The sequence below is a fragment of the Oryctolagus cuniculus genome, chromosome 2 (assembly GCF_051225735.1).
Source record: "Oryctolagus cuniculus isolate XC-2025 breed Fujian yellow rabbit chromosome 2, ASM5122573v1, whole genome shotgun sequence".
NCBI lineage: Eukaryota > Metazoa > Chordata > Mammalia > Lagomorpha > Leporidae > Oryctolagus > Oryctolagus cuniculus.
Genome location: NC_142868.1, coordinates 133,260,738 through 133,276,858, shown reverse-complemented (window position 1 = coordinate 133,276,858; position 16,121 = coordinate 133,260,738). Strand labels below are relative to the sequence as shown.

General features: G+C 52.5%; 1 protein-coding gene across 4 annotated transcripts in view; it reads left to right on the top strand.

The window, feature by feature from the left end:
* The first annotated feature begins 442 nt into the window (after positions 1 to 442).
* Positions 443 to 16,121, top strand: part of HK2 (hexokinase 2) — a 61,843-nt gene continuing 46,164 nt past the window's right edge. The window contains exon 1 of one of the 4 annotated variants that reach the window (XM_002709709.6): positions 443 to 1,004. In XM_002709709.6, the coding sequence (XP_002709755.1) occupies positions 942 to 1,004 (63 nt within the window). In that variant the 5' untranslated portion in view covers positions 443 to 941. Of the gene's footprint in view, positions 1,113 to 2,860; positions 2,885 to 7,099; positions 7,230 to 16,121 lie in introns of those variants that run through there. The other 3 variants (XM_089326225.1, XM_089326226.1, XM_089326227.1) reach the window with 3 other exon arrangements.

Sequence of the window (16,121 nt, the reverse complement as noted above, 5' to 3'; positions counted from 1 at the left end):
CTACTAGGGCTCACTTGGCAGGTTGAGCCACGATGGATGAGAACCTGGATGCTCCAGACATGTGAGCGCGCGGTAGGGGCCTCTCACAGGGTCCCGAGAATCCAGAAGACCGCCCTCTCTCTGTACAAGGGCGTGTGCTGGCCCGGTGACCTGTCTTTCCAGTCGTCTCACATCGCGGGTCCGCGATCACGCGCCCCCCCACCCAGAGGCGCGCCTGACGCGGCGGTGGCTCATGCGCCTTTCGGTCCCAGCCTCCTGCCACGGAACACACGTCCCATCTCGGGCGCCCAGCCCCGCCCCGCCCCGCGCCCCGGGCGCGCCTCCCCAGAAGGCCGGCTCGGGTGTCTGAGCGGCCGCGCCCGCGGGCCGTGCGCGCTGATTGGCTGTGCCGGGGCGGCGGGCGGCCTGCGGGCGCACACACCCTCTCCGCGCAGCCAATAGACGCGTGCGCGTCACTGGCCGGGCGGCCCGCGAGCCGGCAGCCCCCTTCAATAAGCCACATTGTTGCACGAAACTCCAGCAGGAGTCCCGGGCCGCCGCGGGCAACGCCGTGTCACTCAGCTAGAAAGATCTGCGGGCGGGAGCATCGCGCGTGTTTGTCTAAGAGGTCTGATCGTCCCAGTGGAGCCGGGCTGCGATTCTTTCCATGTTGAGCCCTAGGGCCCTGTGGCTGAAGTTAGCGCCTTGACGTAGGGCAGCCGGACACGTTGCCTGGGAGTGAGACTTAGCCGCCTTTACCAGTTTTAACTCCAGAAAACCCTGTTTCCAGAGAGCCGGGGCCCCCCAGCCAGGCGCGCCATCGCCGTTAGCGTTCTTAGTGGACTCCCTGCGTTCCGTCGGGCCGCCGAGCCTAGGTACAAAGCGGTCGGACCGCCCGCCAGCCTCCCCCGCAAGCGCTCGCGCCCCGGTTTCCCAAGTCGGCGCCGTCTGGCCGCGGCAGGATGATTGCCTCGCATCTGCTCGCCTACTTCTTCACGGAGCTCAACCATGATCAGGTGCAGAAGGTAAGTCAGCAGAGCGAAGCGGCCGGTTCGCTTCTGACAAAGTTGCGCGGTCTCCGGGACCTCCTCCTTGGCCCTGACGGGATCCGCTTCCTCTCCATTCAGAGCCAGGTTCGCAGAAAAAGTCCGGGCTGCTGATGAAACTCCTGGGCTGGAGCAGCCACGTCCGCCGGGCGCTGGCAGGCGAGCGCGCGCGTGCGAGGCACGGGGGCTCGCGGCCATCCTGCGCGCGCTCGCGCGGCCGCCCCTACCTCTTTTTTTTTTTTTTTTTTTTTTTGTTTCTAGAGCGGCGGGTCACCCGGCACGTAGTCAGGGACTACTGCGCCCACGTGGTAGGACCCCCCTTCTGCGGCCGAGTTCCGGCGAGAACACGTGGTGAACAATCGTGCCCGGGGGAGGAGGCTCCGTGGCCGCGTGGGGCTCCATACGCGGGAAGGAGGCGCGCGGCCCCCGTCCCCAGTTGTCCCGGGGCCCTGCGGAGGTGGACTTCGGGGAACCTGCCCGGGAAGGAGCAGGAAAGCGAGCGGAGGAACTCCGCCCGCCGCGCCCCCTCCCCGGAACTGAGGCGGCCGGAACTGAGGCTCGGCCAGGGGCTCGCATCGCCCGCCCCCAGCTCGGCCTCGTGTCCCCCGGGCCCGCCTCCGAGTGGGGGCGGGGTCTGGATGTTACTTTCGGGTTTGCCCTTAAAAAAGTTCCTCGGAGGGGACCAACCTTACTCTCCCCCCTTCCCAGAGTCCTTAAGATTTCGGCCCTTCCGAAAGCGAGCTTTCTCCTGCCCTGGGCCAGGGCCTGCCGTGCCCACCTCGCTCGTAGCAGCTCCCGAAGCCGATCCCTCTCCCGCGCCGGGCCATTTACATAAGAAAGGAACCTGGGGCCCGGCGGGGAGCCTCTCCCAGGGGTGCGGGGCCGTGCCCGGGGCGCTTTCCCTCTGGGGTGAATCGAGGCTCTGCATTGCAGATTAAGGGATTGGCTCCTGGCCTGAGGCTTGGCTAGGATTTGAGGGAGGGGATGGGCTGCGGAGGACGTGTGTTTCAGAGCGGTGAGGCAATGGACCGTGCGTTGCTCCATTGCACACTTGAAATTTCAGTACCGGAATGCAGATGTCTAGACACTCTGGTTGTGCAGGACGACCTGCTGGTCTCCCCACTCTGCTGATGCCGGAGCCCTGGCGCGCAAGTCGCGGACTGGAGGAGGAGCAGGGGGCGGCGGGTACAGCGGAGCTTTTCCCCGTCCGTGAACGGCTGTTACCCTCGAGCTCGCTCCCGGGATGTGGCTCCGCGCGTTCGTTCAGTGTGTCTGGAAGCGAGTCTGGGGGATGGCAGGACGCTGGCGCCCCCCCTGGGCTTCGCTCCCCAAGTTAATTCTTAGGGGAAGTCTGTCGACTCTTGGCAGGTCCTAAAGTACAAAGTGGAGGGTCGCTAATCCCAGGGTGGGCTTCTCGGGCGGGTGTGACTGACGCTCCAGAGCGTTTGAGTTCTTTTACAAGCCTACTCTTTGCTAGAATTGTGGGTTGAGACCGCCTCGCGGGTGTCCTGGAATGGGGTCTTCTCCGTGGTCCCAGAATTAGCCGAGGTATCTGGGAATGGGTTCCGATCCCTGACTTGTGATTTATTAACCAGCCGACCCCGACCTCCTTGGGCTACTCATTTCTTTTCGTAAAACGCAGGTGCTAGCAGTCTTGTCCCCTTTGTGGGGTTGTGATCGTTACCCACAGCCGCCTGAAAATGCCTTTCCTGGAGGCTTCTGATCGCGCCACTTACCGTCACCTTGCAGCCTTTACGCGCGGGGAGGGTGTATTTTCTCTAAGTTACCACTGGGGGCAGAATTGAGGCGGGCCTTTTACTCACCAGGTGGCCCGCGCTGGGATGCAGGCACCGGTTCAGGTGAGCAGAGCTGTTTGATTCTATCTGCAATCAGATAGGAAGTGGGAAGGCAGAGTATGTGGGAAACATCCTTGTGGGCTGCCGCTGGACGGAGGCATTGGGAGAGGAGATTGAGGGTCGAGTTTACTTTTCGTCTTTGGGAAGGCCTTGACTTGAACTCTTCTGAAATCTCCTTGGGACGACATCGTCTTGCATATTGTGCAGTCTGAGGGCACGGAAGTGCTTGGGGCCACCTGCCCGGAACTAGCCCCATCGGGAACACTTTTCTCCCAGTGTTTCATGGATGAGAGTCAAGGTGGTTTGCTGTCTTTTGCCAGTTTATGCTTCGGAACTCAAGAGCAAACACAGAGTGTCTTCTGTGTAGCTGGCGCTGTTCCAAGCTCTTGAGCTAAGTTAGCTAACTTAGCTCATTAACATTACAGCCACCCCATGAGATAAGTGTGATTATTATCAGCCTCTGTTTTACCGCTGAGGAACTAAGGCACAGAAGAACGTGCACAACGTCGCTGTAAGAGCTGGGAATTGAAGCCATGTGGTTGGCTCCAGAGCACCGCGCTGTTGACCAGGCACTTGCCTGCCTCCAGGGAGTGTTAGTGTTAGTGGACTTCTGGCCCACTAACACTGGCAGCACACCCTCCCAGCATATCCAGAAGTGAAACCAGCCCTCCCGTCTCTCTGATCAGTGGCACCAGCACCCTCTGGATTCATTTTCATTTTTGATTGCTATAGGGTTGTGTCAGAGACAGAGAGAAAAATCTGTCTGCTGGTTCACTCCCCAAATGAGGGGAATGGATGGTGCTAGGCCAGTAGCCAGCAACTCCATCTGGGTCTCCCACGTGGGTGCAGGGGCCCAAGTACCTGGGCCATCCTCTGCTGTTTTCCTAGGTGGATTAACAGAGAATGTGTTTGGAAGTGGAACAGCTGGGACCCACATGGGATGCTGGCATCACAGATAGCAACCTAATTCACTGTGCCACACTGTGCCACTGTGCCGGCCCTAGGATTTTTGTCTCAAGAATGAGAACCAGGGTTAACCATAGACGTGAAATGAAGTATACCCCTTCCTTTAGCCAAAGGCCAAATCAATCAATCAATCTTTCACAGAGGCTGAGAGAGCGCACATTCTCGGATTCACTCCTCAAAAGCTACAACAGCTGGGGTTGGGGCCAGGAGCCAGAAATTCAATCCAGGTCTCCAACATGGGTGACAACCCAATTACTTGAGCCATACACTGGTTAGAAGCTGGAGTAGGAATTGGAGTCAGGAATTGAACCCAGGCAACCCAATGTGGGACATGGGGGTCATTTAAAAAAATTTAGATTTATCAAGTCAGAGTTTTATATATATGGGGAAAGAGAGAGGGCTGGGCTAGGCCAAAAGCCAGGAGCCTGGAACTCCATCCAGGTCTCCCACATGGGTGGCAGGGGCCCAAGCACTTGGGCCATTTTCCTCTGCTTTCTCAGACATATTAGCAGGGAGCTAGATGGAAAGTGGAGCAGTTGGGACTTGAACCAGCACTCATATGGGAAGTTGGCATTGCAGATGGCAGCTTAACCTGCTGAACTACAATGCTGGCCCTAGGACATGGGTGTCTTAAATGTTGTTTTAAGCGCTAGACTAAATGCCTGCCTCTCCCAAACTGTTTCAACACATATAGACTGGTGACATATTTTCACTCCAGTCCTGGAATATACATAGGTCACTTGAGACTCCTTGCTGGGTGAGCAAGGGATGGCCTTCACTCGACTTGAGTGGGGAATACATCGGAGCTGGAAGGATTCTACCGAGCTTTGAGAGTCTAGACAAGGATGTTAATGTTTTTTGAGACACTACTATGGGTGCAAGGTATTCTGGTGGCAATGTGGAAACAGAAACTAAGATGTCTTTCAGTTGTCTGGAGACGTAAGATCATTTATGGCCACCAAGTCAAAAGAGGGTGTATTAGTTTGGGTTGATGGGGGTTAGAGGCTCCAGAGCCTGGAAACATTGACCACCAACTATGTGCCATTAATCTTTAGCTAAAGGGGTGACATAGTGGGAGTAAACTATTGGTTAAAACCATAGTAGAATTATTTTTGAGCAGGTTAACTAGATTAATTTTTATTGGATTGACTGACATTGACTGGTATGATTTGTCTCATTTGGTCCACATCTTAGTATCAATATTGTTCCTTTCTCCCACATTCCGCTCAGAAAACAACTAATGGCGGCAGGGATGTTTTGTAGTTTTTGCTAACCATCCTTTTGTTAACAGACTTGTAAGAAGTACTTTTTTCTACATCCTTGAATGAATTAAAATTCCCTCTGAGGCTGTTCAGCCAAAGCCAACATCACTTTTCCAAGCTGAATTTTTCCAGCACCCTGAGGAGTTTGGGGGCAGCTGGGGGCCCTTTTCCAAGGGGAATCGGCACAGCACAAACCACAAAGCCAAAATGTGGCTGGAATGAGACGATCTGATGTACTAAAGAACTCAGGAGCCCAGAAAACTGGCTTCTTTTGTTTGGTTTAAAAGAGCCACTCTTGATAAGAGATTCCTCATTATCATACTTGAGTTTTGAATCAGCAAGTTTTGGTGTGTTTTCCAACACTGTGTTGTCTCTCTTTGCGCGTTGAGAGCAATGGGGGTGGAGGATGGCAAATCCAGTCCCAGCCCTTGCACGAGAGTGGCATTGCTGCTGGTGGCTTCTCAGTCTTGGTACTATTGGCATTTTGGGTCAAATTTTTTTTCTTGGGGGTTCTCTATCCCAGCCTATCATAAAGAGCAAGAATTCCACCTGCTCCAAACACTGGACAAAGCCTAGTTTTGCTTTTTTTTTTTTTTCCCCATTCTTTCAGAGCATTATATTTTTAATTAGATTTTGCCACATCCCCTCTCCCCAACCCACCCCCATTCCATCCCTACCGTGGACTTGGGCAATGTTTGGTAACCTTGTTGGTTGTCACAGATGAGTGACAGGTAGGTGAGTATGCATTGCTGGTATCTGGTAGGCAGAGACTATGGATGATGCTAAATATCCCACAATGCACTGGATGATGCACCGAATAGCTCCCCTCTGGCCAAAGCGTCTATAATATCAAGGTGGAGAAACCACTGTAGAAGAACGTAGGCCAACCCCTCCACCCCTTCAGTTTTCAAGGGTGTCATGCATGGCCACACAGCCCTCAGCTGTCAGTAGTGTGCCACATCATGGGACAGTCATGATGGGAAACAGGCTATTAGAAAAGATGAATTTCAGATGAGGTCTCCAGGCCACGACAGCCAGCAAATACTCACAATCCCTCACTGAAGGCTGGGTTTCCAGTTGCTGTTTCTCAGCCAGAAAAATGTGGCCAGTGGCCAGCACGCCAGCACGCCAGGAAGCAACCCGGAGAGAGATCTGCTGAGTTGACCTTGGGAGAATCTCACTGTGGTAGTGCTGGGGTTTCCATGGAGGCTGGGCATCTGCTGGGCTTCCAGACAAGGCAGGCACGTGAGCTGGAGAGGAGCTGCCGGGGCTGGGAAGCAAAGGAGAGGGGCCTGTGGCCCCCACTGAGGGCCTGGGGAGTGCAGCAGTGACTGGGAGAGCTTCGTGGTGGGACGCAGTCGCTCACTCTGGGGTTGAATGCTGGCTGGCCACGTAATGAGCGGTGTGAGCTGGGGCCAGTTATTAAACGTCCCTGGGCCTCAATGTCTTCCTCTTATAAAATGGAGAGGTTGTTTGGATAACAACTTTACTAGGGCAGTTGTAAGGATCACAGAGAAAGAGAGTTAGCAGCACATGTGAGGCTCTCGAACTGTGCCTGGCATGCATTTAGTGCTCTTGGATACCTGCTTCCCTGGCCAGGAGCACAAAGGAGCCCTGCTTTGACCCGGATGATTCCCAAGGGCTTCTTGGAGTGTGTGTGGCCGCATCTGTTTGTGACCTCTGTCTGAGGTCAGATTAGATCGGAGGATAGAGGGCAGAAGGGTAGGAATTTCCTGCAGCAGGGGGAAGAAGGAAGCGTCCCTACTTACCACACCTCTAGAACCTTCTCTTTCCTGAGCACAGGGGCCCCACCTTGAGCTCTTTCTCTAACTTTCCTTCTGCTACTTGGGGTCCCTGGGGTGTCTTGCGTCTGGGACAGTTCCGCGTCCTCGTGAGCCCAAGGGAGACACGGCTGTGTTTAATGGTCACAGCGTTAGTCCAACTCCTCACTGGAGAACTTAACCCACGCTCCCTGCAGAGGGCGCTCCCCAGAGGGTGGTTGCTGAGGCTGCTCACTTGGGCATTGGTTTTCTTCCGATGTAGTTTTCCTGTTAGATGCTTACCCCGACTCTGGCTTTCCACTGGGCAACTGTTCTGAAGAGTCACAGGGCCAGGCCAAGGTAAGGGTTGCCCTTGACTCTTGGGTTTCGCTGGAGGGAACTGGCATCCTTTGGGCTCACTGGGTGGAGGTCCCCCAGGCACCTTGGGCCTCAGCAGGGAACTCTTTGTCCTTCTTATGCAGACTCGGGGGGATCCCAGGTGTGGAACCTGCACTCCTCATCCTGCCCCTTGAGCAGCCTTTGTGGGCCCTAAGTTGGGGGTCTTGGCCCTGGTCCTGTGAACAAGGATCTCGTGTCCCCTTAAGTGCCGCCCTTGTTTCCGAGTGGTCGTGGTCATGCTGTGCGTTCCTTTCTCTCTGGATCTGTCACTAAGCCTCTCCTTGACATTCCTGTACAGGAGGGATCTTGGTCAAATTATCTCTGTGTTAACTAGGAGAGGGAGTCTGGGCTCTGAGAAGCAGACTCTGGGAGCCCTTGGGGCCCCCTACGCAGCCTCCTGCCAGCCTGCCCTCTCCACCCCTACGCTGGGCGCTCAGCATCCCTGGCCTGGGAGGCCTGGAGGTGGTCCTTGTTCTCACAAGCCCTTTCCAGCCTCTTCCTCTTGGCTTCTCCACACATTCTAATGGAGGCAGGAATAAAGCCAGGCGCACCATCTGACAACTTTAATTAGGGCTAAATGAGGGCATCCGAAGCAGCCACTTTTCCTTCTTTCCCATTTGAGGGCTTCCTCCTCCTGCTTCCTGCTTCCTCCCTGGATTTCCTGTTTCATACCCTCCCCCGGCACTGTAAAGCCTTCCGGCTGTGTCCCTTCATTCCTTCTTCCCCTCGCCTCAACCATCTTACAGGCAACAAACCAGGCAGTACTCAGAGAGCTGACCTCCACACGCACTGCACGTAGCAACCCGGGCCAGCCTCAAGCGGCCCTCCGGGGCAGGCAGTCTGATGAGCTGTTACTCGGTTGAAGACACCAGGCAGGGAAAAGGACAGTATCTTGCCCGGGGGTGAGCCAGAGCCCAGGCCCAGACAGCGTGACTCCTGAGACCATGCCCTGAACCCCCCAGCTTGAGGTTGCCCGGCACAGCTGGCGATGGTCAATCATGTTTCTGTTTCACGAGCTTATGAGTCAGGTTTCAGCTGGGAAAGGACCTTTGGTATCCTACAGTCCCAACCCTTCTTTTGACAGTTGGGGAAACCAGCTGCCACGTACCGAAGGACCGGCCCCAGATCTAGAACCCAGTTTCCTTTAAACACCACCTGGGCAGCATGAACTGTTATCTCCTAGGTGTGAGTTCCCCAAGAACAAAGGCAGGGTTTGCTCAGTGGGCTGTACCTAGGGGATCCCTGTCCTTTGTTTTCCCTGTTGGGCTACTTAGAGTATAAAAACACTGTACCATAGGTACACTACCATAGGTGTACATTGATTGTGTCTTGGGTATCTTGCCCATGGTGGATCTGATCTTGGCTTGGGTGGGGCAGATGGGGGAAGATCTAGGACTGGACAGGGAGCAGAGGGGCAGACACAGAGGATCTGATCCTGCAGGTGGCCAGTTGGTAGCAGACAGCAGTGGGGAGTGCAGATGCCACCACGGGCTCTGAGGCACACTGTGGTCCTTGGCATGGGGCTGTCCAGAAGAAGGCAGAATTTGACCTGTACAGAGAATTTAGCACACCTGACTGGGTAGCCAGGAGGATGGGGAGGAAACCAGGTCAGGATCCTGCATAGCACAAGCCTGAAGAGTAAGGGCAGGCTCCACGCACTGGTCAGTCTGGAGTCACCAGCTCTTCTCCTTCCAGCCTCTCTTCTGACTCTTCTCCTTGGCGTTACCACAGCCCCTTGGCTATTGCATGACGACAACTTCTCGAGCTCCTGCTGTATCTCTACATTGAGGTTGTTTAACTTTTCCAAGACAAATGCTCCACACGATTGCACTGATGCATGTGATTCCGTTACTGTAAGTTTGTACTTTATTGCTGTGCAAGGAGCTGCCTACTCCCTGCCCTTCCCCTCAGTTTGTAAAGACTCATGGGCTTATCTGCCTCCCGTCCTAGAAGGAGTCCCTTGTTGGTGAGGCTGGTGTCTCCTAGTGTCCTCAGAGCCCAGCCTTGGCACAATGAACTTGGTGCTCAATCAAATAACTTCTGCCAAGTGGACTGTGCTGGGGCCCTGTGCACCCAGGACACATTACTCCTTTGCACTGCTGCGCCACTCTCGGAACAGAATGTCTGAGGACAGGAGGGCCCCAGTGTCCCAAATGCCCATCTCTGGGCCCCCGACAGGTGCTGCTGCTGAGGTCTGTCTGGCTGTAACTTGATGCAGCTGAGAGACAGAACTGGAAGAACAGGAAACCAACCCTATGACTCACAACAGTGCAACAGGATCCTGGAGGAGTGGCCTTTATGCCTCCGTGGTCAGCGCTACGCTCACTCGGCTGCCCCAGGCCTGTGAGTCTATGGTGTGTCAGCTGGAATCTCCCAGCGGTGGCCCGGCGGCCTCCGAGAGGGTCTTCCTTGTTCTGTCTGGAGCCAGCGGCGGCGGATCTGTAACCCGGGTCAGCTGAGTTTCAGAGCACAAGGGGCCTTAAAGAATCCCTGTTCTGTTGTGTGTCTTCTCCCAACCTCTCTTTTCTTTATCAGAAACATCTGGCCTTAGCTTGGCAACTTTACAGGATAAACTTGCTGCTCTTTGCATGGCCTCTGCCCTCCCAGGAGGAGTCTGTGAGAGCATTATTATCAGTGGGCTCATTAATAGCAGTTTCCCGGCTTTTCTGGGCTAGGTACCCCCCTGTGCCCTCGGTCGGGGCACTCAGCTGGTTACTGGATGTTTGAGTCCTGCCAGGGGTTAGACATGTAATTTGGGGAAGCTTCTCCAAGCCTTGGTCTCCTTGTCAAAGATTTACGTAAAACCTGGCAAAGGAATAATGTAAAAAATATGAGATTCTTTCCAAACTAAGTTGCAAGCGTGTGTCAGTGTATAGTCACTGGAAGGCGTTATGTGGCTGCATTTATCTTGTGGGTTTCTCCTCTGGTTTGTCCTCATTTGACCTCTGATTCCTTTTGGCTCTCTGACAGCATGTAGTAGATAGATTAGGGCCAAGTCCTTGCCACCTGCCTTTTACTCTTTTATATATATATATACACACACACACACACATACACATAAATTATTTATTTGAAAGGTGGAGTGAGGGAAACAGGCAGACAGGTAAGACTGAGTTCCCCCTTGGTTCACTCGCCAAATGCCCATAACAGCTAGAGCTGGGCTGAAGCCAGGAACTCAGTCTGAGTCTCCCACATTGGTGGCAGGGACCCAGATACTTGAGCCATCACTTGCTTCCTGCCAGGGTGTACTTTAGCAGGAAGCTGGAATCGGGAAAAGAGCCAGAACTTGAACCCAGGCACTCCCATATGGGATATGGGCCTTCTAAGCAGCATCTTAACCACTGAGCCAAATGCCCGCCCCTCTACATTTTTAAAATTGACACATAATGCACATAGGGAACTGAACACAATGGGTAACCACCACCCAGATCCAGTAACAGACAGTACCAGTACCAGCTCTATTTTCTGGAACTAACCTCCCCAACCCAGCCCCGCTCCCTGCCCACCCCAAAGTGTAAATCACTGTGTTGAATTCCAAGAGAACAGGTGTTTTTGTGCTTGGTATAAAGGGTTCGGTAGCATGTCGCCTTTTGTGTCTTGCGCTGTGAGAGTCCTCCACGTTGCTGTGTGTGGTGTAGTTGGTGGTGCCTTCTCATTGCTGTGGAGTATTCCTTGCCTCCCCTGGGTTGGTCTGGTGGCTCTAAAGCAGACGAGACTAGCGGCAAGGACCTTCACTCCCAGAAGGCTCAGTCCCTCTTCAGTTTCTTTCAAGGAGCCCAGTTGGAGCTTTGGTCTGGTGTATAGATGACCAGATTGCATCCCTGGGACTAAGGCGGAAACTCGGTTGAGTTGCTTTGGGTCTAGAAGCTCACAGGTAGAACTTAGCTCATGTTCCTTCAGTACCACTTGGAGATCTGATCTTAATCAGAAACATCTAAAGGAAGTCAGCTCTAGATCTTAAATCAGAAACATCTAAAGGAAGTCAGCTCTAGTTCAAGTGTCCCTGCGTCCTTGGCTGGGATACGTCTAAGCTTGTTGAGTCAACTTTCTTATCCTATTTGAACACTTGCGTTCATTCTTCTCCTGGGCAGGTGTGTCCTGCAGAAATGACTGAGCATTTGCTCATTCATGTATTCTTTATTTTCTGCCTGCTTACTAAAAGGATTTGTTGATTTAGTTCACCTTTCAGTAAAAGGATTTCTAGAATAAGAGTTGGCAGCTGGGCATGGATGATTACCAGAAGACTTAGACTGAAGGGAGTTGATTGGGATTGAGGACAGAACTCTGAGCATCCTGGTGGCCAAGGCAAAAAGGACAGCTCTCCTCGAATCAGTGTTTTCATCTCATTGGCCTTACCAGGAAGCACAGTACATCTGGCCAGCTGAGCTTTCTCCTGACATAAACCTAAAGGCAGTTGAGTGGCTATGGAAGGGTTAGTGAACAACATGGGACCTTTACACACAGGCTGTGGTCTTCGGTCAAACTTGTCATTGCTTGATTAAAAATGGTAGAGTTAAATCGTACTGCTATGAAGCATTTCACGAGAGAGCTAATGTAACGTGTGAGCTCGTAGCTTTCTAGAACCTGGAATTCATGATCTTTGGGATCTTGAACTTGTCCGCACTCTGAGTGTGCCCAGGTCAGCGTTCATGCAGTCAAACTGCTTTGCCCAGAAGCTACCTCCTTTGAACACTGGTTTCACAGGCCACTTTCACCTGTGACTGTAACCGTGGGCTGTCTCGCATTGCACTTGCCCTACTTACCTACCAAGACCCATCCTTCCTAGTGTTCCAGAGGCATTTATTAGCCCATGATGAGCCAGGTTCTTTGCCAACTTATAAAGCCCCAGAGAGCAGGAATCTTGATTTCTTTAAGAAAATGTTTTTTATTATGATAAAATCTACATAAAATTTACTATTTTAATGACCTTTAAAGTATACAGTGCAATGGCATTAGTCCCACTATCATCACTAGCCATGTCCAAAATGGATTTCTTTTTACCATATGTTTCTTTATGCTGTAATGTTTTGTGGATAATTGATGTAAAGTACTATACTGAGGCTGTAGCAGTGGCCAGAGAATAGAGGATTGTGTTAGGGTCTTAAAGGTTTTTAGACACTAAAATTTAATGTTTCTTCTATTACTTTCCTTTTACACCTCTTAAGGTACTTGAGGTTGGAATTTGTAATACTTTGTATAACAAGCTAACGAAGCTGGAATATGGCTTTGAGACATAAATAATTTGACCAGGGCCAGTTTCCCATTGAGACCAGAGATGGTGGCCTCAGGACCGAGGCGTTGGCCACCAACCATTCAAATGGAATTCTGGCTGAAATGGGCCCTTCTGGACCTGCAGAGCTGTCAGGCACATGGGTGACCCAGACCGTAGTCTCAGCTGTGTGACCTTGGTGAGAGCTGCTGTCCCCTGATGGGCCTCAGTTTCCGTGAGATTCCTTCCTGGCTCCCATTTCCAGACCGTTCCTTCCTGGGCTTCCCCACGCTGGCCAGGGCTGTCTGGCCTGTCCTGCCCACTGAACACTTTGAAGAGGTTCCTCTATGAGGAGGACCTTTTGTTCCGTCTGGGTCTTGCAGCATGATTGTGACACGATTTCCCTTCCTTTCCGTGCTGGTCTGGAGGAGAAGGTGGGCACTTCAGGCGATGAGTGGCAATGACTTCCCGTTTTGAGGGTTGTTTCAAAAAGAGTTTGGGTTTCCCCAGCCACCACCAACCCTAAGGCAGCAGAGGAGGGTAGATATCAGATGGATGGGTTATGAGAAAAATGAGGCTGACCAAAATTACTCAATGAGGAAGTTCCAATCTCCTTGACATTGCTGGATAGATAACAACTGAAACTGACATTTCTTTCTCTCCACACAGGCCTTTGCCTTCGGGGCAAGCAGACAGCCAGCCTGGGTTTGCTCTGGCCTGCCTGGCTCCCCCAACCCTGCTGGAATGCCCCTCCTTGCCTCCTCTCCCTCAGATTGGGGAGAGTTTAAGAGAAGCAGCCCCACAGGCCCGCCATGCAAAGAGGGGGAACAGTTTGAGGAACTAGCCTCTCCTTGTTAACCCCAAGTGTGACTGAGTAGGGTTGAGAAATAGCTTTGGTACTGTGACTCAGCAAGGAAATCCAGAAGAAAAAAGAGAAGGCGTGGAAAGAGGGGGAGCACATAGAGCTCTGTGTTTGTTCCTAAGTTGTTGTGTAGGGCGCCTCATCTTGTCTGAGAGTGAGCAAACTGGGGCTCAGAGCACGGGTGACTCCTCCAATGTTGCATGCCTAACCTGGGGTTCACACCTGTACTGATGCACACTGATTTTTCTTTTTCTTTTTTGAAAAAGATTTTATTTATTTATTTGAGAGAGTTAGAGTTACAGACAGAGAGATGAAGAGACCCAGAGAGAAAGGTCTTGAATCCTAATTCGTGGTTCACTCTCCAAATGGCCACAAAGGCCGGAGCTGGGCCGATCTGAAACCAGGAGCCAGGAGCTCCTTTTGGGTCTCCTGTGCAGGTGTAGGAGCCCAAGGATGTGGGCCATCTTCCACTGCTTTCTCAGGCTGTAGCAGAGAGTGGATCAGAAGAGAAGTAGCCGGGATTTGAACTGACACCCATATGGGATTTCAGCACTACAGAGGCTTAGCCCACTACCCCACGGTGCAGGTCCCTTCACACTGATTTTTCTGATGCTAAAGCCCTAACTTCACTGCCAGCAGCTACGAAAGGGTATTGGCCTGAATAATTCTATTTTATTTTTAATAAATTTTTAAAAATTTTTCATTTGATTTGAAAGGCAGAGACATAGAGACAGATTTCACTAGTTCACTCCCCAAATGGCCCCAACAGCTGGGACTGGGCCAGGCTAAAGCCAGGAGCCCAGAACTCAATCCGGATCATGCACATGGGTTGCAGGGGCCCAAGTTCTTGAGGCATTCACTGCCTGTTGCCTCCCAAGGTGTACGTTAGCAGGAAGCTGGAAGCTGGAAGTTGAAGTGGAGGCTGGATTCAAACCCAGGCACCCTGATGGAAAGCAGGCATCTTGAGCAGTATCTTAACCACAGCACCCATATTCACCCCAATGAAACCACAGCACCCATATCCACCCCCATGGCCCTGCTTGGATAGTTTCCAACAACTGAACTGAAAACGAGTGATGAGTTTGTCATTCCAAATCCTAGCAGGCCTGAATTCTTTCATAGAAGCACAGTGAGCCTAATATTTTAGCTACTGACTTTTGAAGACCCCAGACAGAAAAATGGTGAAAATGACTTTAAGCTGCGTTAACTGGGCCATGACTGGATTTTGGAAACCTACCCAAGCAGAGGGGAAACTGTTGAGCCCCTAACCCTGGGGGGTGTCTGTTTGGCAAGGGTGGAATGGATCTCTGGAATTCTAACGAGATCTGAGCAACCCTGGAACTTAGGAGGGGGGTGGCTAAGTGTCTCATGCTTGGAAGCATTCAAACCTAGGCCAGATGACAATCCATGGAGGTGGGATAGACAGACTAGTCACCCTCCAGGACTCTGTGCACTGGGATTTCCAACTAGTAGCCCCCGGGGCCTTTCCTTCCTAACGGAGAATATTCTTTAGCTGCAGCCCCAGTACTCCGTGCATGTGACACCTCCTACGTGGCACCTTCCTGTGACGCTGGGCCTTGTGCTCTGTCGCGCTGTCTCTTTGGCTCTGCTGAGAGTGAGAGTTGGCAGGATTCCGAAAACTTCATTCACTTCCCTCTCAATCCAGGAAAACTGTCTTCAAACACTGGCTGCCTCTTGTTTCTAACTTCCGCTTTCCTTGGCTGCTGTTCACTCAACACAGCAGTACCCACCAAGGCTGGGTGGGCTCCAGTGGTGTGACCGTCCAGTGGTAATTGATCATCTCTTCCTGAGAGGCCCTAAGACACTGGGTAGATACATGGTGATGCCCAGGTGCCACCCACTCCTGATTTCCAACAACTCCAGGGTGAAAGGGGAAGTTTGGGCCAAGGTGCTGCCTTGTGGTTTTCACCACTGTTCTATCCTTTCTCTTAATCCTCATGATGGCGAGGAAACTAAGGTCCTGGGGTCATCTAAGAAACCACAGGGCAGGCAGGGAGTATCCACCCATCCTGAGAGAGGCCATGGGCAAGGCAACGGTGGTGGTCATGAGGGTCCTTAGGACCTCTGTTTGAATCCCACCTCTGCCCCTCACCACTTGAGTGATCTGTTAAACAAGGATGCAGAAGTTTTACAAAAAGACAGAGATCCAGCGGGTCAAGGTGTGGATGGCATCTGGCAGGTCACAGCTGCTCTGTAAAAGTTCAGCTCTTGTAACTATCTTTGTCACAATTCATTGTCATCGAACACTTGAAAATGGTCACAATCTATTGCGAAAGGGCACGTGACTTGAGTAAAGGGTGACCGTGTAAAAGCTTTGTAGCAGTTTAAACATCAAAGATAAACTTAGATTGGCCACTGTAGAATGAGCTCTGGACACATATGATGTTGATGAAGCTACAGGGTCTCTTTCCACACAATGTGGGCCTGCTCTTCCGGGCAGGAACTCCCCTGCCCCTTGTCAAGTGCACAGGACCATCTATGGAGGGTAGGTGGGTGGGGGTGTCAGTGAGGCTTCTGGTGGGCTCTCTGACCTTGTCATATGTCACACTCATGTCCAGTGACATGTCTGTTGCCCCACACTGCTGGGCCAGTCCCATGGGTCATGCTCGCCACTGTTTGCCTTCCTATCTGCACTGGGGGATGCCTGGAATAGAAGATCTTTAGTGGAGGTGGCCGGCCTGGGTTCACACAGTGCTGTCTGGCCTGCACAGACCCTACTGTAGACCAGCAGAAACGGGGCTATCATCTAGCAGAGCGCACA